This window comes from Dermochelys coriacea, chromosome 5 (genome assembly GCF_009764565.3).
Source record: "Dermochelys coriacea isolate rDerCor1 chromosome 5, rDerCor1.pri.v4, whole genome shotgun sequence".
Lineage (NCBI taxonomy): Eukaryota > Metazoa > Chordata > Testudines > Dermochelyidae > Dermochelys > Dermochelys coriacea.
In genome coordinates, this window is record NC_050072.1 from 14,343,173 (window position 1) to 14,365,552 (window position 22,380).

Consider the following 22,380-nt stretch of genomic DNA (forward strand, 5'->3'; position numbering starts at 1 on the left):
ACTTGAAGTGGGGGTCTAATTTGAGAGCGTGGCAAGAGTTTAAAAAACCACAAGAGACTACGGTTGGCTTCCTCCGCCCCGGAAAATATGCATTTTCTCGACTGCTATGAAGGTATTAACTCACTGCACTTCAGGCAGCCATTTTCTATACAAAATCTGAGCCAGGCAAGCCTTTTGCTGTAAAGGCACCTATTGATGTCTTTCCCTTTTTAAGGTTTACAAACTAAAGGAAAAAGATTCAAATATTTTCACTGAACCATAAAATGGCTGGAGGGCACTTGATTGCTATTAAAATAGATGTGTTACCATGGTAATTGAGAGATTGTTAATATTGTAATTAAATGAATAATAAAAAGCCCTAAACTCTGAATTTCTACTTTTAGAGTAAGTATTGCAAAAAGATTTTAAAGTCATGCACTAATCCAAGATTCCACTTGGGGGATCAAAGGAATTGAACAAGATTAAGAGTCATACAAGAAATTCAACTTTCACAGATACCAAACAAATTTACAATGAATTCAAAAAACTAGCATGTATTGTGGACATTTTTCCACACGTATTCTATGGGATTACAGCTGTAGATACCAGAAATGAACGTTCTGTTTACACACAAAGTACCCAAGGTAACTATTTTCTGAACTGTACTGTCATTACATATGATTACTAGCCACATTTATATTAAGGTTTCAGAGTAGCAGCCGGGTTAGTCTGTATCCACAAAAAAGAACAGGAGTATTTGTGGCACCTTCAAGACTAACATGTATTAGAGCATAAGCTTTCGTGGGCTACAGGACACTTCACCAGATGCATGGAATGGAACATATAGTAAGAAAATTACACACACACACACACACACACACACACAGAGGAAGGTCACCTTCAGCCCCCAACTAAAACCTCTCCAATGCATCAAAGATTTACAACCTATCCTCAAAAATGATCCCTCACTCTCACAGATCTTGGGAGACAGACCAGTCCTCACTTACAGACAGCCCCCCAACCTGAAGCAAATACTCTCCAGCAACCACACAACCAACACACACACACACACACACACACACACACACACCAACCCAGGAACCTATCCTTGCAACAAAGCCTGATGTCCATATGTTTATTCGAGTGACACCATCATAGGACCTAATCACATTAGCCATGTCATCAGGGGCTCATTCACCTGCACATCTACCAATGTGATAGATGCCATTATGTGCCAGCAATGCCCGTCACATACATTGGCCAATCCGGACCACGTCTCTACGCAAAAGAATAAATGGACACAAATATGACATCAGGAATCACAACATTCAAAAATTGGTAGGCGAACACTTCAACCTCTCTGGCCACTCAGTAAAAGATTTAAGGGTGGCAATTCTGCAACAGAAAAGCTTCAAAAACCAGACTCCAATAAGAAACTGCTGAGCTTGAATTAATATGCAAACTAGATACCATTAACTTGGGTTTGAATAGAGAATGGGAATGGTTGGGTCATTACACATATTGAATCTATTTCCCTAAAGTTAAGTATCCTCACCTTCTTGTCAACTGTCTAAATGGGCCATCCTGATCATCACTACAAAAGTTTTCTCCTATTGATAATAGCTCATCTTAATTAGCCTCTTACAGTTTGTATGGCAACTTCCACCATGTGTGTGTGTCTTACTACATGTTCCATTCTATGCATCCGATGAAGTGGGCTGTAGCCCACGAAAGCTTATGCTCTAATAAATTTGTTAGTCTAGGTGCCACAAGTACTCCTGTTCTATTTATATTAAGGTAACTAACACAATCCACTGTGAAAGTGGACTCTTCCCACCTCTGATGCATTCATTACAGTTGAGTCACCAGCTATGATTAAGGTCAATAACTGTTTCTAATCTAATCCATCCCTCCTGTTCTCAGTTGCTAACCTTCAACCTTCATCATTCAAATTTTCTGTATATGGTCTTTGCCTCAGAACACAGATCTCCTACCTAGAACCAAAGCAGCCCAAAACAAAGCTAAAAGTTGGTATTTAAGACCCTCATTACTAGACAGTTTGAAAACTGAAGTTCTGCACGTGCTATAACTTTAGAAAAATACATGCAACCTTGACAGGTCATGCAGCCCAGTCCTACTGTTTGGCAGTCAGAGGTTTAGAAACATCCAGAGCATGGGATTGCATCCTCTGACCATCTTGGCTAATAGCCATTGAAGCTATCCTCCATGAACTTACCTAATTCTTTTTTGAACCCAGTTATACTTTTGACCTTCAGAACATCCCCTAGCAAATGAGTTCAACAGGTTGGCTCCATGTTGAGTGAAGAAGTACTTCTTTGGTTTAAACCTGCTGCCTATTAATTTCATTGGATAAGCCCTAGTTCTCGTTATTTACCCCCTCACATAACACACTTCCCTGTTCACTTTCTCCACACCATTAATGATTTTATAGACTTCTACCATATCTCCTCCCCCCTCCCCCTGTCGTTGTCTCCTTTGTGCACCTTTTCTAATGCTAACATCTTTTTTGAGATAGGGCGACTAGAACTGTATGCAGTATTCATGATGTGACTGCTGCTCACTGAGAAGGTGTTCCCACAGAACTATCCACAACAACTTCAAGATCTTTCTTGAATGGGAACAGCTCATTCAGACCCCATCACCTTTAACGTATAGTTGGGATTATGTTTTCCAATGTGCATTACTTTGCACTTACCAAAAACGAATTTCATCTGCCATTTTGTCATGCAGTTACCCAGTAATGTCAGATCCCTTTATAACTCCTGGCAGTCTGCTTTGGACCTAATTATTTTAAGAAATTTTGTATTGTCTGCAAATTTTGCCACTTCTGTTCACCCACCCCTTTCCAGATCATTTATCTAGTTAGACCACTGTTCTCAACAGCATCTCAAATCCTAGACATGCTGTCTTAAAAAAAAAAAAAAAAAAAAAAACACATACACTGTGTCATATTTGTGTTTTAACAAACAACGCTGGTTTATTAGTTTAGTAAAAGCATACAGAATTGTCTTGTACAAAAAGCATATTTATAAATATTTTCACTGGAATTACTGTAGCTACAAAAAACCTCACTTTGAAGTTTAGAAAGCATATCCCGAGTTTGTTATTCTAGTAACCTGAACAATTACAGCATTTAATTTAATTTCCATCTTTGACTTATTACATGGACATTAATGACTAATATAAAGAGTATCTTTTAAAGAAAGAAAGATACCTGGTATATAATTGCTCTGTGGTTCAATTCCAGCTGGAAAGTTAGTGTTTTCAGGAATGGAATGAGTATAGTCATCAAGGGGTGGAAGTTCTGTTAGAATCTCAGTATGTCGTGGCACTAGCACAGGAGGCAAAACTGGGAAAGTAGAATATAAAACATTAGTGAGATCCTGTAAATATCTACTTTGCTTCTCTATTTTCTATGGAAACCAGATCTTCTGATAACTGATTTAGAACTACTCTGTAATTGCCTGAGTTTCAAAACAGCTCAGTTTATCTGAAGTATCAGATTTGTAAAAAGCCTGTTTAATAAGACTATCCCATATCAGCCAACTTTGAACATGGTCATTTATGTTTTCAGTAGTCAAAAGTAGGTGGATTTCACTACATTAATTGCAGACATTTTCATGCTAAACTGAGGGTTTGAAACTGTCCAACACAAACACAAATATATACATTTTAGAAGTTTTACTACATTACCACAACTGAAAAGTTGCCCAATAATTAAATTATTTGAGGTTGCAAAATCCATGCTATTTTTTCATCCAAATCTTGCCATTTTGGCAAAACACGGACAACCTTTTTCCGCTCATTTTTGCGCCCTAAATATTATTAACAGACTCCAACTCATCTATTAAGAATTTTCTGGGTAAACATTGTACTGGGGCTTCTTTAAAATGTCTAACAGCAGTCTTCCTACCTGGTGTCTCCACTCTCTGGTAGTGGTAAGGATTTACACATACTTCATCCTTTTTAAGATTAAAAGCATATTCACAGTTTTCAATTGCCTTAAGTTCATGATGACTGTGAAGATCTGGCCAGCGCCACAAGCGGCAGTAAATAACATGTGGTAATCCTTTACGATGAGATACCTGTAGACGGCCATCAAGAGACCTATATGGGGAAGACGTTCAAAAATATTTTACAGGCTGTATCTTAAAAATAATCATAATCAAAAGGTTGGGGAATGGGAGGCGGGGGAAGGGGGGAAAGTTGAGTCTTTTCTCTACCCCCTCAGAAAACAAAAAGGATTACAATATTTAAATTGCTGTTGCTGGAGAACTTCAGAAGGTAGTACTTTTAAAGTCACTTGAGAAGCTCTAGAATAAGTTAATGCCAATGAGTTTGGGATTCATTAAAAAGCCATTACACCTCTAAGAACATAAGATGAATACTTCATATGAATTGGACATGTACAAGATATTTGTAACATTGCACACCCTTAACATTCCCTCAATTTCTACCCCTCGGGACTATGCTGTAGCATGGATGCTTTAAGCAGAGTAATTTCCAGAGGACTTCAAATAAACCTAAAGCAGAGCTGCTCAGGTGATCCACATGGCAGTATAACAGTAATGCAAAAAGCATCAAAACACATCTTGTAAAAGTGTGCAATTTAATTATATACTTGAGTATTCATGTACCTTGCTACCAGTTGAAGGTGTTTTGCTAGTTTTAAGACAGACTGCATAAGCTTACACAAATGCAGATGTTTATGATTGTTATGGGATGGGAGAGACAAACCTTGATACACAAAGTAAAGGTGACATGAAAAAAAGCCTATTTAAGAATAATTCTTTAAATCTTGCTAATTGATCAGATATGTGCTACTAGTTCAAAAATCTATGGCATACAAAGAAATTTAAAAATTTTGTGTGATTATGCCTGAGGAGTTAAGTGTGCTAACCTGGTTGTTATAAATACCAAAACACATTAGCGCTTGCATTTTCCAAGTCTTCCCGTTCTTTCAATGGCATTGGTGTGGAAGGAGGATTATTCCAGAATTAGAATTTTCATTGGTCAAAACATCAGCTGAGAACTTTTTTTAAAAAAAAAAATAGTGGCAAGCAATTGTTTTTAAAGTGCTGTACCATACGATGACTAGGAAGCATTTTAGTATAATTTATGGCAAAAGCATCCCTCTACAGACCCTCCAAAGCCAATCCCTCCCACAAGATCTCTATGATGAGACAGAGGGCAGCATATTCACCTGGTTTGTTCAGAGAAGCTGTAAAGGCCTGTTGTATCCCACTGATCTATCGTATTTGGTGTACTCAGTCCCCAAATTTCAGAGCAAGTGCTGTGCATAAATTGAAAACAAAACAAAAACAAAAAAATTGATGTGAATATGGAAACATGGTTATTCAAAATACCATGATGTAAAACATGGAAAAGTGTACATAATACTTCCTTTCACATAGAAGATATAGCATTAGAGATCAGTTAAACCTAACACAAATGCTCTATTTTCTATATGAAGGAGGTCAATAAAATGGAACATGTGACTCAAGGTAAATGGTAATGTTTTAAAAAGGTGAACAATTTCTCTGGCTTTACGAAAGCAAAGTTGTAATGTCCCTTAAAACACGCAAAACTTCATCAACCTGGCTATAAACAAGATTTAATTTTAAAAACTAATTTTTTTAAATAAACCTATTTAAGGAGTTCATAAAGTAAGGCCATGTGCATCTTCAGATGAACTGCTACAGCACAAGGAGAACAACTTTTAGACATCACCATGTAAGGACCAATCTGATGTTTCCATTCAGATGCTAGCTTACTGCTTTTTTCAAGTTAGAAAAACTGCAACTCATTTCAGAAGAGTGCCTGTCTTGTCGTTAAGACAATCACAGAAAATGAGAAATCTTAATTAAAATAGTATCAAATACTATTTTCTGCTACCACAGAGTATACAAAAAAAGAATAGTCTGACACAATAGCTTCAAAGTAGCCCATCTTAGAGTTACATTTTAACTAATGACTACCAAAACCATAAATAAGCTGCAGAGAAGGGGAAAAACCCCACCTTCCTTTACCATTCTGTGAAAGTCAACTTTTTTTGCTAAATCAGTTTTGAGATTTTAATGGACGGATTGCAACAGTGAAAAAAGAGAGCCTCCACAATAATAATTACAACAGTTTTAAGTGAAGAAGAGACACTGTGATGTTGTAGACTGGGCAGCATGTTTCTGGGAGCGAAGTATTCAGTGTTCTATACCCAGCTCTATCAGACTCTCTGATAGAGAACAATTTGGCTTTGGAAGTCAACAATTTTGCTTTCCATCTATAAAAACAGAATAACCCTTGCTCCTCAGAAACTTAAGAGAATGTTACTGTTTGGATACAATGCTTTGAAATGCAAGTGTCAGTTATAAAGCAGTCTGAAGTTTGCTTGCTGTAGTTCTTTAAAATTATTAACACCTTTAAAATGCTACTATAGATTAGAAATTCAAGATCTCCAAACCTTTATTTACAAGCTCAAGCTTTGATATTTAACGTTTATTAAAATTAGCGTAAAGGATCCTATACTAAGAAGTCAGAGGTAAGTGCTAATGAGCAATTTAAAAATAAAATGGGACATTTCATTTTCGTACAAATGGTTTGTATACAAGTTCTCTATTTTGCATAACGAAACTCACCAAACAGCAACGGTTCTCTCTCTCTCTCTCTCTCTCTCTCTCTCTCTCTCTCTCACACACACACACACTTACAACCAAGGGTAATTCAATTTACAGGAATTTTATTTAGCATCTGTGTGTCATGGAAAAGCAACAAGGTAAGGAACCTGAGTGAAGGATCACCTTGGTTTGGTGACCCCTTAGACGCTTTACTAATAAAATTTTGCAGTTTTTAGGCTAGCTCATTTCCTTTAATATGCATCACTATTGCTAAGATGCCTGGGTCTAAAGACTCATTAGTACATACTGTGGGCTGGGTATTAATTGACCTATGAAGCCTTTGTGGTTTTATGATCGGAGTTGGTTATCTTTGAGATGTGGCTCCTTCAAACACAGCAGTAATGTTACAATTTAGTGTAAGGTTTGAATGGATTACTTATAACATGATAAATGCAAGCAGCACTTTAGTCTAAATGGCCAGCGACTAATTCCAAACACTTGTGGAGATACCAAGTTGTTAGCTCATCTTAAGTGGCTTGGAAAACACAGTATTAGTCAACTGATCGCAGGCAAACAGTATTCCCGATTGATCACACGACACTATTTTGCAATGAACCCTGGAACACTGTTTAAGGGGGGAAGAATGTTTTCAAAAAGTGAGAATACTTAAACATTTTCAAGTCTCTATCTTTCAACAGGTCCAGAGTGCAGGCAGTATGTCACCCATTATGAGCCAGGGTACACATTTGCTTAGAACAGAGGCAACACCAGCACTAGCTTTAGGGCTAACTTACACTGGGTCTTCACCTCAACTCCAACCATCTATGACAAACCACCAATGTAGATGTTCTGATACAAATACAGTCAAGGAAACCTATGGATGTGTGTGGATGGAACCCACTTGAAACCAACTTGTATGATCAGTAGAGCGGATCAGCATTGCCATATTTGTTACTGCTCACTGTGGCAAACCTATACTGACGTTCCAGCTAAGCTGCATCCAGAGCATTTCCCCTTTTTGTGCCCCACCTAGAGATTTCAGACCAGATGGCAGCCAAAAAAAACCCACCAGTCCAATCAATGGAATAAGATTTTAAATGTTCACTTTTATTCTACATAAACTGATTAACAGAATGAAAAAAATCTTTCAAAATGGAAGACCCCCCCCCCCAAAAAAACTACTATTCTGAAGCAAGCCTTGATAATAAAAATCTGAGATAATCCAATCTGCTAGCCTTCCTGGCTCCGATTCCAAAAAGTAGAATCACTCACCACAAATAAAATTGGGCCATTCCTGTCTAAGCCTGTGTTTTCAGTGTCAGCTTTCCCATAAACTTCTTTTGGGATGAAGAATCACTCTCAGTGAACAGGGAATGTTAGAGAAACAACGATCTACTGCACTATTTGAGCTTGCAAGACATTTGTTCCTTTGGAAGGCATACTGCATTCTAAAAACCAATTATTCAAGATGGGTATGGGCTTTGTCCTCTGTAGGAATGACTTGATTATATTTTTTTTTTTTAAAGAATTTTGAAGGAGCTGTGACCAAACACTCCACTGATTTAGTGATCCATATTTGTTTTAGCCACTTAGACTGATGTCCTCACTTGTTCAATATAAGGTGGGTCCATCTCCCCCTCCCCAAATAAGATTTGAGATATAAATTAGTCAAAATGCAATAATTGTTTTAAAATCACTTGTTTTTCTACAGTCCTGTTATCACTCCTGTAACACGACTCTTAAAAGGGTAATGTAAACTGATTGCCCCAATCTCAACCTAGGATTCATGTATGCATTTTTCTAGCACTCCCATCTTCTCTTTACAGTTACTTAAGGGACTTTTCTATGCAGGTATAACGTAAGATGTGAATTTAAATTGAAAAGTCACTCGTACTGGAATTTGTCCACCTGGGTGCTGGTGCTGTATTGGTTTAGTGTCTCTCGGGAAGGAGTTTAAGCTAAACCAAAAAAAGGCACTCTTGTACCTTAATAAAAATATCCACACAGGGGGCTATAGTGGTATAACTGCTTACATTTTGATAAGGCCTTATCGTCACCCTTACTCAGAAATGTAGCTGAACAGGCAGAAGCTGAGCTCGTTTCCTCGTGATTTTTAAATTGGCTGGATTTTAGAGGATTGCCAAATGTGTCTTTTAGCCTTCGTGGAAAGTCCTCCTTAAAGAAACTGAGATTGCTTCTTCTGCATCAGATGGAACTGAGAATCTCCATCATGGAGGGAGACTAGCCAAGTTGAGTTGCATGACAGCCCTTAAGGACAGATGTGGTTGATAAAGGGTTAGGTCCCTTCAACTCAAGATCTCCCTTCTTTAACTCAGAATTCAATACATGCTTCTGCTCGAGATCTTTGGATGCCCAAACCTTTCCACACAGAGGTGCAACAGCTGGATTTGCAAGCTGCCTCTTCCTCCGACTACCAGAAGTGACAGTGTCCAGGGCAGTGAGATTCTTTAAGTGTGATCCTCATTCTATTACCACAGCAGTGTGCTTTCAGCCCTTCCATTTCATCATTTCCTTCTAACTTGAGATTAAAGTTCCAAAGGAAGCTGTTCTGGGCATGAAATTGTCCAAATGAACCCAACAACTGCAGTAAAGTTTCCACAAATTTGTGACAGAATGCCAGAGCTGCTACTTTTAGTGAGGAAGGTATCCTGGAATATAGTGCAGGAGGAGTGGGTAAAGGAAGTGCCCAACTAGAAAAGGTAAGAAAAAGCTTTTCATTGGCTGTATTGCCTAAACCTGGACATATGGAAACAACTGGTAGTCTGCATCAGTGGACTTGCAAAAGTGCAATGGACTGGAAGAGATCAGTGTGATTTGAATATGATGAATGATTTACCTATAAATAGGGATAACGGGAGAGGACAGTTGTGGTTTGACCTATAATGATAAGGTGGGGCAAAGATTCCTCATCATTCAGTGAGGTGGTCAGGGATACCGCCCTACATCATGTTTCAGAAATCTATTTTGCATTACCCGATATAACCTATATAGAAAGAAGCAGTTAGTATGAGGTGGCAAAGCAGCTCTTACCAAAGAGTCCACAGACTCCAGTGTAAATTCTGGAATGGAACAGACCATACGTATCTGGCTGGTGAATCTTGCCCATATGCTCAGGGTTTAGCTGATCGCCATATTTGGGGTCGGGAAGGAATTTTCCTCCAGGGCAGATTGGAGAGGCCCTGGAGGTTTTTCGCCTTCCTCTGTAGCATGGGGCATGGGTCACTTGAGGGAGGCTTCTCTGCTCCTTGAAGTCTTTAAACCATGATTTGAGGACAAAACAGGAGTCTTAAAGACAAGAAGCCAGCCAAATAAATAACCAACAGAACGCAACAAGTAGAGAAGTCAGTAGAGAGAAGAGAATATGGAAGAGCAATTAGCAGGATAAAAAACCTGAAGTAATTCTTAGCATATCAATAGTTGGAAGCATGCAAAAATTTTGATGAACCTGCCACCATCCTTTAGGGCTTTTCAAGATTACCACCACCAAGTGACAACTTTAATATCAGTTCCTGACTACAAATTATGGAGTGAGGGAACAGGACTTTCATGTGCACAGCTGGACAGAAAAGCTGATGCATCTTGGCTATTACTTTTAGAAGAGCCTGCAGTCAGCATAGTGCTGACGTAAGTGTAAGTGACAGTGAAGCATTGGGAGGAGGCAGTGATTGTCAGTTTGGTTAGTGGCAGATTAATCCTTGGATATTACATGTCTCGTTAAATATCATGTATATCAATCCGTAAGGACAGTGTGGAGTAAATGATGAGAAGTGACAATCCAAATCAACACGAGTTGATGGCATGACATGCCATCATTAGACTGATGTGGTGGCAGCATTTGACTTTATGGTTTTAAGCATTTCTATATCTTTTGCTTTAGCTATGATTTGCTAAAGTGCAAGAATATGGTGGTTTTGGTATTAGAACACAGCACACTTTAGGTGCAAGCTACAGAGATCCTCTCTTTTCAAGAAGTGTTATACACGTATGAGGTTGCAGGACAGCTACCACATCAAATAAGTTAAGTAAACTACAATGGACTGTAGATCTCAAACATTCATGAAAGGCATAATTGGGTTCCACTTTCCTTGTCAGTCTTGCAAAGGAGTGGAATAGTTACAGGGGAGCTGGAGAGTAGGGACACTTCAGCAGGCAGTATTGTCTCTTGCTGAAGTGGCAGTACTGAGAGGGAGGACAGACACACATACTGGCCAGCTGTATCTCTGTAGTAATTAGTTTCCAAGCATACTTATTTGTTAAATTTCACTTCAGAATGGTGTTGTCCATTTGCATTTCTCTTGGTCCTGAAACGGTCCTGTATCATTTCCCAATCCTCATGCCTGAACTTGTCATATCCTTTAGAGGCGACACTCATTTTGTGTTTCTTGACCCTGTACAAAAAGACAGGTTTCAGAGTAGCAGCCGTGTTAGTCTGTATTCGCAAAAAGAAAAAGGAGTACCGGTGGCACCTTAGAGACTAACAAATTTATTAGAGCATAAGCTTTCGTGAGCTACAGCTCACTTCATCGGATGCATTTGGTGGAAAAAACAGAGGAGAGATTTTTTTTTTTTATTTATATATATATATATACACACACATATACACACACATATATACATACACACACACACACACACCATGAAACAATGGGTTTATCATACACACTGTAAGGAGAGTGATCACTTAAGATAAGCCATCACCAGCAGCAGGGGGGGGAAGGAGGAAAACCTTTCATGGTGACAAGCAAGGTAGGCTAATTCCAGCAGTTAACAAGAATAGAGGAACAGTGGGGGGGGGTGGGGGTGAGAGGGAGAAATACCATGGGGAAATAGTTTTACTTTGTGTAATGACTCATCCATTCCCAGTCTCTATTCAAGCCTAAGTTAATTGTATCCAGTTTGCAAATTAATTCCAATTCAGCAGTCTCTCGTTGGAGTCTGTTTTTGAAGCTTTTTTGTTGAAGTATAGCCACTCTTAGGTCTGTGATCGAGTGACCAGAGAGATTGAAGTGTTCTCCAACTGGTTTTTGAATGTTATAATTCTTGACGTCTGATTTGTGTCCATCCATTCTTTTACGTAGAGACTGTCCAGTTTGGCCAATGTACATGGCAGAGGGGCATTGCTGGCACATGATGGCATATATCACATTGGTAGATGCGCAGGTGAACGAGCCTCTGATAGTGTGGCTGATGTGATTAGGCCCTATGATGGTATCCCCTGAATAGATATGTGGACAGAGTTGGCAATGGGCTTCGTTGCAAGGATAGGTTCCTGGGTTAGTGGTTCTGTTGTGTGGTGTGTGTGGTTGCTGGTGAGTATTTGCTTCAGATTGGGGGGCTGTCTGTAAGCAAGGACTGGTCTGTCTCCCAAGATCTGTGAGAGTGATGGGTCATCCTTCAGGATAGATTGTAGATCCTTGATGATGCGTTGGAGAGGTTTTAGTTGGGGGCTGAAGGTGATGGCTAGTGGCGTTCTGTTCTTTTCTTTGTTGGGCCTGTCCTGTAGTAGGTGACTTCTGGGTACTCTTCTGGCTCTGTCAGTCTGTTTCTTCACTTCAGCAGGTGGGTATTGTAGTTGTAGGAATGCATGATAGAGATCTTGTAGGTGTTTGTCTCTGTCTGAGGGGTTGGAGCAAATGCGGTTATATCGTAGAGCTTTGCTGTAGACAATGGATCGAGTGGTATGATCTGGATGAAAGCTAGAGGTATGTAGGTAGGAATAGCGGTCAGTAGGTTTCCGATATAGGATGGTGGTTATGTGACCATCGCTTATTAGCACCGTAGTGTCCAGGAAGTGGATCTCTTGTGTGGACTGGTCCAGGCTGAGGTTGATGGTGGGATGGAAATTGTTGAAATCATGGTGGAATTCCTCAAGAGCTTCTTTTCCATGGGTCCAGATGATGAAGATGTCATCAATGTAGCGCAAGTAGAGTAGGGGCATTAGGGGACGAGAGCTGAGGAAGCGTTGTTCTAAGTCAGCCATAAAAATGTTGGCATACTGTGGGGCCATGCGGGTACCCATCCCAGTGCCGCTGATTTGAAGGTATACATTGTCCCCAAATGTGAAATAGTTATGGGTGAGGACAAAGTCAAAGTTCAGCCACCAGGTTAGCCGTGACAGTATCGGGGATACTGTTCCTGACGGCTTGTAGTCCATCTTTGTGTGGAATGTTGGTGTAGAGGGCTTCTACATCCGTAGTTGCTAGAATGTATTTCTTTTGACCCTGTACACTGTCTCTATGTCCCAAGAGCAGTTCTTGCAGGCTTTTATTTTTCCAGACATTAGGTCCATGAGCCTTTCCACCAGTGTGAATCCAGTCTGCCTGTCACCATACCTATTCTGAGTCATCTGTAGTTCCAAAGCAGCAATGGAAATGAAAAACAAGTTAACAGTTAACCATAGTAGTACCCAATCCATCCTTTTAAATACTAGGAGACAGTAAAGAAAAGTAACAGCTGGTTTAAGTTCTCATTCTACTCTTTCCTGAAGGGTACTCACTGGACCAGAGATGGCAAGGACATTAGAATTCACACTCTTTGTAATGAGTTGGGACATGGGAATCCTAGATTACTGCAAAGTAGAATGGAGATAAGGCTTGTGGCTGTCACTTTATCTGAATTAACAGAGGTTACTTGCTGAAAGGAAAAAACCTTCACATCTTAATGGGGGAGAGGGAGAGAAACAACTGTCAGAGTAATGGAAAAGCTGATTAGTTTGCTGTACTCACTGTATTAGTGCATTTCTCCAAAAATTTGATTGTAGTGCTGGAGAACTTGCTTTGAGTTTGCTCTAACTCCCAAGAGTCGACGTAAGATAGTAACCATAACCAACTGGTGTCGTACTAGATTTATAGAAGCCTGAGTCATATCTGACAAGCATAAAGTATGTCATTACTGCTCTTATTCGTGGTTTATTTGTACATCACTTGCCTAGAAAATCTGTTTAGGCCTATTTTTTCATACATTAAATAGCAAGATAATTAAGTTTAATTCCAGGAAGAACAGATGGATGCTAATTATATTCCCTGGTTCCTCATGTGGGCTAAAAGCTATATAGTAAATACTTGGTCCATAGTGATCAGTATAACTTCTTGCCATATATTTGATTTTAGAAAAGAAAATTGTTGTTACTAAGTATAAATCCCTGCCTTCATCTCAATATGCCTTTTTAAATCTGTATATCTGTCATCGCTCAGCAACCCATACAGCTAAAAGGGAGGTTGCCATGGAGTATGCCAAGCCGGGGGGGAGGGAGAGAACTGAACGGGGGAGAAAGGAAAGGAGCTATTGAGAGCACAAGAACTCAAGAAGCAACTACTCAAAACCACTCTGCAAAAGTCAGCCCACTTACATAAAAAGTTGCATACCCCTTGTATCCAAACTCCTTCCTGACAACACAGCTGGGCCACTCTCTCTTGATCCTTGCTACCTGAAAATAGATCCTGAGATCCTCACACAATGTGTGGTCTGTCCTGCTCCAGCTTCTTAACCTGCTGGTCCACTCCGTGCACTGGCACCAGCGTTCTCCGAGTCAGTTACCACTGTGCCTCCATGCTATCCAAAAGCACCTCTGGGTTGAAGAGATAGTCCTAAATGGAGCCTAGCTCTCACCTTTTCTGCCCCGAGCTTGACAGGATGAGGGCTTTTCCTGTAGCCATATGGTAATCTTTGTCTGCAGCCATGAACTAGGAAGCAGGAAGTCACATCCTCACATTTCATCTAAATTACATTAAAACAATTAATATCAGGCTGTTAAGAAGGCGATCCTGTCCTAATAGTGCCCACCATCACCAGATAAAGAAACATCTTAAGATGGTTTAAGAAAACTGAGTTTGATAGCATTCAATCTGGCAAGAAATCACTTAATAGTTGTGATTGTGAAACCCTCATTTCTTTATTGTTTTATCTTTATGGTCCCCACTTCTCTATTGTTTGGCTGTATGATCTTTGTCTGGTTCTTTGCATCTTAAATAATTAATTCTGCTAGGTGTAAATTAAGGTGGTGGGGTATGATGAGAGAATTTTGTTACAATACGTTAGGATTGGTTAGTAAAATAATTGATTAATGTACAGCTAAGCAGGACTCAAATTTCACAATATAAACTGGAGTCTAAAAAGAAGTTATTGGGAACCAACTCCAGGATATAGCCCCAAGATCAGAGCTGCCAGACCTCAACACTCTGCCAATGACACTGCAAAAACTGGAGTTCCGCCAGATGACCTGATCCTGACTGGTCATCAAGAAAAGTTAATCTGCCTTAATGGGAGCGGTGAGCATTGTACATTTAGTGTATGCATTCTTGGTTTTGGTAATTGTTAATGAATAGAGGTTAAGTAGGATATTACTGTGGAGGCTCTTTCACTGGTAAAAGACCATGCAAATCCAGAGAGTGTAAGGTTACGCCCTGAGCCCACGGCAGGGCAAGGGTGGATGCCCCTAGAGTGAGAGAATCACAAAGAATTGTGTGTGGGTAAAAAATTGGAACTACTGTTATTGTCCCAACCTTATCATACTGAATCTTCAATCTTTAAATCCTGTTATTGATTGTTGCTCCAAGCAACATTTCAACCAGCTGGTCATATGAGAAAGTATTGCAAATGACAGTTCACCTGAGCTTGGAGCTTCTAGTTTCCTATAGAATCATAGAAGATTACAGTCGGAAAAGACCTCAGAAGGTCATCTAGTCCAACCCCCTGCTCAAAGCAGGACCAACCCCAACTAAATCATCCCAGCCAGGGCTTTGTCAAGCCAGGCCTTAAAAACCTCTAAAGATGGAAATTTCACCCCCCTCCCTAGGTAACCCATTCCAGTGCTTCATCACCCCCCTAGTGAAAGTTTTTCCATAACAGCCACCAGCATCAGTATGCGTCTTCAGTTACGTCGGGGTTCTCAAACTGGGGATCGGGACCCCTCAGGGGGCCGCAAGGTTATTACCTGGGGGATCATGAACTGTCAGCCTCCACCCCAAATCCCGCTTTGCCGCCAGCATTTATAATGGTGTTAAATATATTAAGTGTTTTTAATTTATGGGGGGGAGGGTGTCGCACTCAGAGGCTTGCTATGTGAAAGATCACCAGTAGAAAAGTTTGAGAGCCACTGAATTATGTGATGTCCCAGATAACAAAGGTAATGGATGTCAGCCAACCCAAAGAGTCGATCTCTGAAAACAGCATGCAATTGATCTTCATGAGGCATGCCGTGATATTCGTAGTTAAGTGGCCTCAGGTCCAAATGAAGCTGGTGCAGTACAGAAAGTAAATGAGAGGTTGCCTTAAGCAATGAGCAGTGTACTGTGGAACAGCAGTATGGAGATTAAATGTTCCACCAGAGTTAACAAAGTACATTACAACAGTTAAGGACTAAAGGTCCTCAAAGCAACACCTGTACGTTTAGGAGCATGTGTGTTGACATGAGAAGTAGGAGAACTAGTTAGTTCTCAGTTTCTGCAATACAGAAGAGGCCACATTGGCGTGAAATGCCACATCCCATGAATTCAATTCATGTTCTCATCCCATTTTTCCTATCTAGAGGTCATGAACTTATTAGCATTTTATTTATAAGATAAGGTTAACTTCATGTAGCATAGATCCGCTACAGGAGACACTATATCTAGTCCCATTTTCCATCTGCTAAGGACATTCTCTGTGCTCTGATACCAACAGCCAGGACAGTTCCTATGAAGCTGGTGGTAGCTACCGAAAGAACATGTCTAGGGCTATTTTAGTTTACTTGCAGCAACCAGACAATCCTAGAATCAGAGGAATTTTGTACCCCTCTCCCCAGCTGTACTAAGCCAGAGTCAGAAGGATGGCACTGAAGCTAAGCAGTGGACTCGACTTCAGAGATCTAGGTTCAATTCCTGCTCTGCCACAGACATCCTGTGTAGCCTTAGGCAAGTTGGTCTCTTCTTCAAATTCCACATCTCTAGAAGTGAGGGTAATACTTTCTTACCTCACAGAGTTGGGGAGTGTAAATTACATTAATAATTCTGAGATGTTCATATACGATAGTGCTGAGGACCATGTAAATGCTTAAGATATTGTCAACAATCTGTACTTTATGGAAATGCAGTTAGAGTCCTTTTAGAAGTGGCATTTTAGTAATCTGTTGCTAAATCTCCAGAGTAGATTCTGCCTTTTCAGGGTAACACCAGGTAGTTATGGGACTTGGCTTTTGTATTTTAGTGGAAGGCCATCAGCAGCTGAAGCGAAGAGATTCCAAGTGTCATTTAGTCAACCTTCTTCCTGTTTAGAAGAATTAAAAGCCTCTCACAGATTATAAGTAGTTCATGTAAACTAAACTTCACTGGTGTGGGGGTGGGGAGGGCACACCTCCAAACCAAGAGGAGGTGGAGATAATTACCTCCGAGGTCAATGATAGGCCTAGGCCTAAACAAATTGTGGTTTTAACTAAACCGGATGAAAACACCAGTTGGGGCACTTATTTTGCTCGAAGTGCCTTATTTCAGGTTACCTTGCATTTCCTAACAGTTGATCTTAACCTTTTTCTTTTGAGCCCACCCCTGTTATAAAAACTCCAGGGCTCAGCAGGGCAGGGGGAGGCATGCCCTCTTGGGACTCTGAGCCTTCTGCCCCACAGGGCACTGGTGCTCAGGCACAGGTGTAATTTGATTTCCATTTTGGGGGTGGGAAGGGCCTGGTGGGGCTTGGGCAAGCTCCACCCAACAAGGCCTGGGGAGAGAGTGGCCTTCCATCCCTGACTCACCTCAGAAGGCCACCCAACCTATCTGGGATAGGGGGCAGTCTGCAACCAAAATTATAATTAAAATGGATGTGCTCAGCTCAAAGAGATTGAAAGCTACTCAGAGCACAGAGGTAGTGGGTAGCTCGGTGCGATGCATGAGGGGTGAAACTTTGGGTGCAAGGAGGAAGTAACAAGGGGATATGTGCAGTGAGGGATTTAGCTGCACAAGCACTCAAAGGGGGCTGGCAGCTAAGAAGCAGCCCCAGGCACCAGCAAGAGGAGATGGGAGCGCTATGCCTGCCTACTCCATAGCACCAGCCACAGCAGCAGTCAACCTGCAGTGCCAGGTTCTAGCTTCCCACCGCTGACCTTGCCAGGGGAAAGACAAGGAGGAGGCTGGGAGAGAATAATTGGCCCAAGGGCTGCCGCGCTCTGGTTAATAGTAAGTTACCCTAATTTGCATTTCTATAATTAAAAAGGCAAAAACTTCAAGGATTAACACAAAACCTAAACTGGGAACAACTACCTGTGTCCTTAAATGGCTACTGAAGAATACTGTATTTTTTTTTTAAAAAACAAAAACCTGCACAAAATTTTGCACAACGTCTTCTGCATGAATTCTAAAGTCACATTATTATGCTGCATTCTAAGGGTTATTTCCACAACTTGATTCTTCTGATACAACTAAAACATACAATGAGGTGTGAACTCATTGCAGCTCAATTGGTTTTTTTTTTTTTTGTTTGTTTTTTTAAAAAACATCCTGTTGACCTCATTCACACAATGCTGAATGACAGGAAAACAGATTAAGTCTTTCAGGATGATAGGACTCAGGCCCTGCGTCCAATGAACTTTAAAGTTTTCCCTCAGTGAACATTGCAACTAAACAAGTGGTAGGAAGCGGTAGACAAAAACAATGTAGTTTAAAAAAAAATAAAGGCAGCTCATAGGTCAGTGCTCTAAGTTTGCTATGAGCAATATTAGATAGTGGGGAAGATTGGCCTAACTGTCTGTGCTTTTGACAGTCATTGGTGTCTTTTCAGTATTTCCCAGTTGTAAACACACACTAGGACTGTCGATTAATCACAGTGAGCTCACATGATTAACTCAACAAAAATTGCAATTAATTGCATTTTTAATCACACTGTTAAATACCAATTGAAATTAGGGCTGTCAAGCAATTTAACAGTGATTAATTGCAGTTAATCAATAGAATATCATTTAAATATTTTTGGAGGTTTTCTACATTCAAATATCTTGATTTCAATTACAACAGAATACAAAGCGTATAGTGCTAACTTTATATTTTTGATTACAAGTGTTTGCACTATAAAAAAAAGTATTTTTTTCAATTCACCCAAGTACTGTAGTGCAATCTCCATCATGAAAGTTGAACTTACAAATGTAAAATTATGTACAAAAAATAACTATTCGAAACCACCACATATAAAATTGTGGAGCCTGCAAGTCCACTCAGTCTTACTTCTTGTTCAGCCAATCACTCAGACAAACAAGTTTGATTACATTTGCAGGAGATAATGCTGCCTGCTTCTTGTTTACATCACCTGAAAGGGAGAATAGGTGTTCGCATGGCACTGTTGTAGCCAGCATTGCAAGATATGTGCCAGATGCACTAAAGATTCATATGTCCCTTCATGCTTCAACCACCATTCCAAAGCATCCATGCTGATAATGGGTTCTGCTCAATAACCATCCAAAACAGTGCAGATTGATGCATGTTCATTTTCATCATCTGAGTCAGGTGCCACCAGCAGAAGGTTGATTTTTCTTTTTTGGTGGTTTGGTTTCTGTAGTTCCCACATCGGAGTGTTGTTCTTTTAAGACTTCTGAAAGCATGCTCTACACCTCATCCCTCTCAGATTGTGGAAGGCACTTCAGATTCTTAAATCTTGGGTCGAGAGATGTAGCTATCTTCTGAAGTCTCACATTGGTACCTTCTTTGCATTTTGTCAAATCTGCAGTGAAAGTGTTCTTAAAAGGAAGAACATGTGCTGGGTCATCATCCGAGACTGCTATAATATGAAATATATGGCAAAATGTGGGTAAACAGAGTAGGGGACATACAATTCTCCCCCAAGGAGTTCAGCCACAAATTTAATTAACGCATTTTTAAGTGTCATCTGCATGGAAGTATATCATCTGGAATGGTGGCTAAAGCATGAAGGGGCATATGAATGTTTAGCGTACCTGGCACGTAAACACCTTGCAATGCTGGCTACAAGAGTGCCATCCAAATGCTTATCATCAATTTCTGGTGACACTGTATATAAGAAGAGTAAACCAAGTCAAAGAAGCAGTAAGAGGCAAAAAGGCATCCTTTAAAAAGTGGAAGTTAAATCCTAGTGAGGAAAATAGAAAGGAGTGTACACTCTGACAAATGAAGTGTAAAAATTAGGAAGTGTAATTAGGAAGGCAAAAAAAATTTGAATAGCTAGCCAAAGACAAAAAAATTGCAAAATTTAAGTACACCAGAAGCAGAAAGCCTGCTAAACAACCAGTGGGGTCACTGGACAATTGACATGCTAAAGGAGCACTTAAGATAAGGCCATTGCAGAGAAACTAAATGAATTCTTTGCATCAAGGACGTGAGGGAGATTCCCAAACCTGAGCCATTCTTTTTCGGTGACAGATCTGAGGAACGATCCCAGATTGAGATGTCATTGGAGGTGGTTTTGGAACAAATTGATAAAAATTAAACAAAGAAGTCACCAGGACCAGATGGTATTCACCCAAGAGTTCTGAAGGAACTCAAATGTTAAATTGCAGAACTGCAGTCTGTAACCTATCATTTAAATCAGCTTCTGTACCAAATGACTGGAGGATAGCTAACATGACAACAATTTTTAAAAAGGGCTCCAGAGGTAATCCTGGAAATTACATGCTGGTAAGCCTGACTTCAGTACTGGGCAAACTGGGTGAAACTATAGTAAAGAACGGTTTCAGAGTAGCAGCCGTGTTAGTCTGTATTCGCAAAAAGAAAAGGAGTACTTGTGGCACCTTAGAGACTAAAATTTATTAGAGCATAAGCTTTCGTGAGCTACAGCTCACTTCATCGGATGCATTTGGTGGAAAATACAGTGGGGAGATTTATATACACACAGAGAACATGAAACAATGGGTTTTATCATATACACTGTAAGGAGAGTGATCACTTAAGATGAGCCATCACCAGCAGCAGTGGGGGGGAAAAAAGGAGGAAAACCTTTCATGGTGACAAGCAGGTAGGCTATTTCCAGCAGTTAACAAGAACATCTGAGGAACAGTGGGGGGTGAGGTGGGGGGAGAAATAACATGGGGAAATAGTTTTACTTTGTGTAATGACTCATCCACTCCCAGTCTGTATTCAAGCCTAAGTTAATTGTGTCCAATTTGAAAATTAATTCCAATTCAGCAGTCTTTCATTGGAGTCTGTTTCTGAAGTTTTTTTTGTTGAAGGATAGCCACCCTCAGGTCTGTAATCGAGTGACCAGAGAGACTGAAGTGTTCTCCAACTGGTTTTTGAATGTTATAATTCTTGACGTCTGATTTGTGTCCATTCATTCTTTTACATAGAGACTGTCCAGTTTGACCAATGTACATGGCAGAGGGGCATTGCTGGCATATATCACATTGGTAGATGTGCAGGTGAACGGGCCTTTGATAGCGTGGCTGATGTGATTAGGCCCTATGATGGCGTCCCCTGAATAGATATGCGGACAGAGTTGGCAACGGGCTTTGTTGCAAGGATAGGTTCCTGGGTTAGTGGTTCTGTTGTGTGGTTGCTGGTGAGTATTTGCTTCAGATTGGGGGGCTGTCTGTAAGCAAGGACTGGCCTGTCTCCCAAGTTCTGTGAGAGTGATGGGTCGTCCTTCAGGATAGGTTGTAGATCTTTATAGTAAAGAACAAAAATTGTCAGACAAAATAGACAAACAACTTGTTGGGGAACAGTCAACATGGTTTTTGTAAAGGGAAATCATGCCTGCCTCACAATCTACTAGAATTCTTCGAGGGGGTCAAGAAGCATGTGGGTAAGGGGGGGGGGTCCAGTGGCTATAGTGGACTTAGATTTTCAGAAACCCTTGGACAAGGTGTCTCACCAAAAGGCTCTTAAGCAAAGTACGCTGTCATGGGATAAGAGGGAAGGTCCTCTCATGGATTGGTAACTGGTTACAAGATAGGAAACAAAGGGTAGTAATAGTCAGTTTTCAGAATGGAGAGAGGTAAATAGTGGTGTCCCCCAAAAGTCTGTACTGGGACCAGTCCTATTCAACATATTCATAAATGATCTAAAAAAGGGGTAAACTGTGTGGTGGCAAAATTTGCAGAGGATACAAAACTACTCAACATAGTTAAGTCCCAGGCAGACTGTGAAGAGCTACAAAAGGATCTCTTAAAACTGGATGACTGGATGACAAAATGGCAGATGAAATTCAATGTTGATAAATGCAAAGTAATGCACATTGGAAAATAATCCCAACTATACATATAAAAAGGATGGGGTCTAAATTAGCTTTACCACTCAAGGAAGATCTTAGAGTCATTGTGGATACTTCTCTGAAAACATCCACTCAATGTGCAGCAACAGTCAAAAAAGCTAACAGATTGTTGGGCATCATTAGGAAGGGGATAGATAAGACAAAAAATATTACATTCCCTCTATATAAATCCATGGTACACCCACATTTTGAATACTGTGTGCAGATGTGGTTGCCCCATCCCAAAAAAAGATGCATTGGAAAAGGTTCAGAAAAGGTCAACAAAAATTAGGGGTATGGAATGGCTTCTGTATGAGGAGAGATTAATACGACTGCGACTTTTCAGCTTGGAAGAGAGATGACTAATGAGGATATGACTGAGGTCTATAAAATCATGACTCGTGTGGAGAAAGTAAGTGTGGAGAAAGTAAATAAGGAAGTATTTACTCCTTCTCGTAACGCAAAAAAGTAGGGGTCATCAAATTAAATGAACAAAAAGGAAGTATTTATTCACACAATGCACATGCAACTTGTAGAACGTTTTGCCAGAGGACGTTGTGAAGGCCAAGAC

At 40.3% G+C, this 22,380-nt stretch overlaps 1 protein-coding gene across 7 annotated transcripts in view; it reads right to left on the reverse strand.

Annotated features, from left to right (window-relative positions):
• The window catches only part of SMAD2 (SMAD family member 2), a 65,963-nt gene that overhangs the window by 15,673 nt on the left and 27,910 nt on the right, over positions 1 to 22,380 (reverse strand). For 4 of the 7 annotated variants that reach the window (XM_038402286.2, XM_043514516.1, XM_043514518.1 and 1 more), the window contains 3 exons: positions 5,204 to 5,293; positions 3,914 to 4,107; positions 3,215 to 3,349 (listed from right to left, as the gene is read on the reverse strand). In XM_038402286.2, coding sequence (XP_038258214.1) covers positions 3,215 to 3,349; positions 3,914 to 4,107; positions 5,204 to 5,293 — 419 coding nt within the window. Of the gene's footprint in view, positions 1 to 3,214; positions 3,350 to 3,913; positions 4,108 to 5,203; positions 5,294 to 13,357; positions 13,814 to 22,380 lie in introns of those variants that run through there. The other 3 variants (XM_043514517.1, XM_038402288.2, XM_043514519.1) reach the window with 2 other exon arrangements.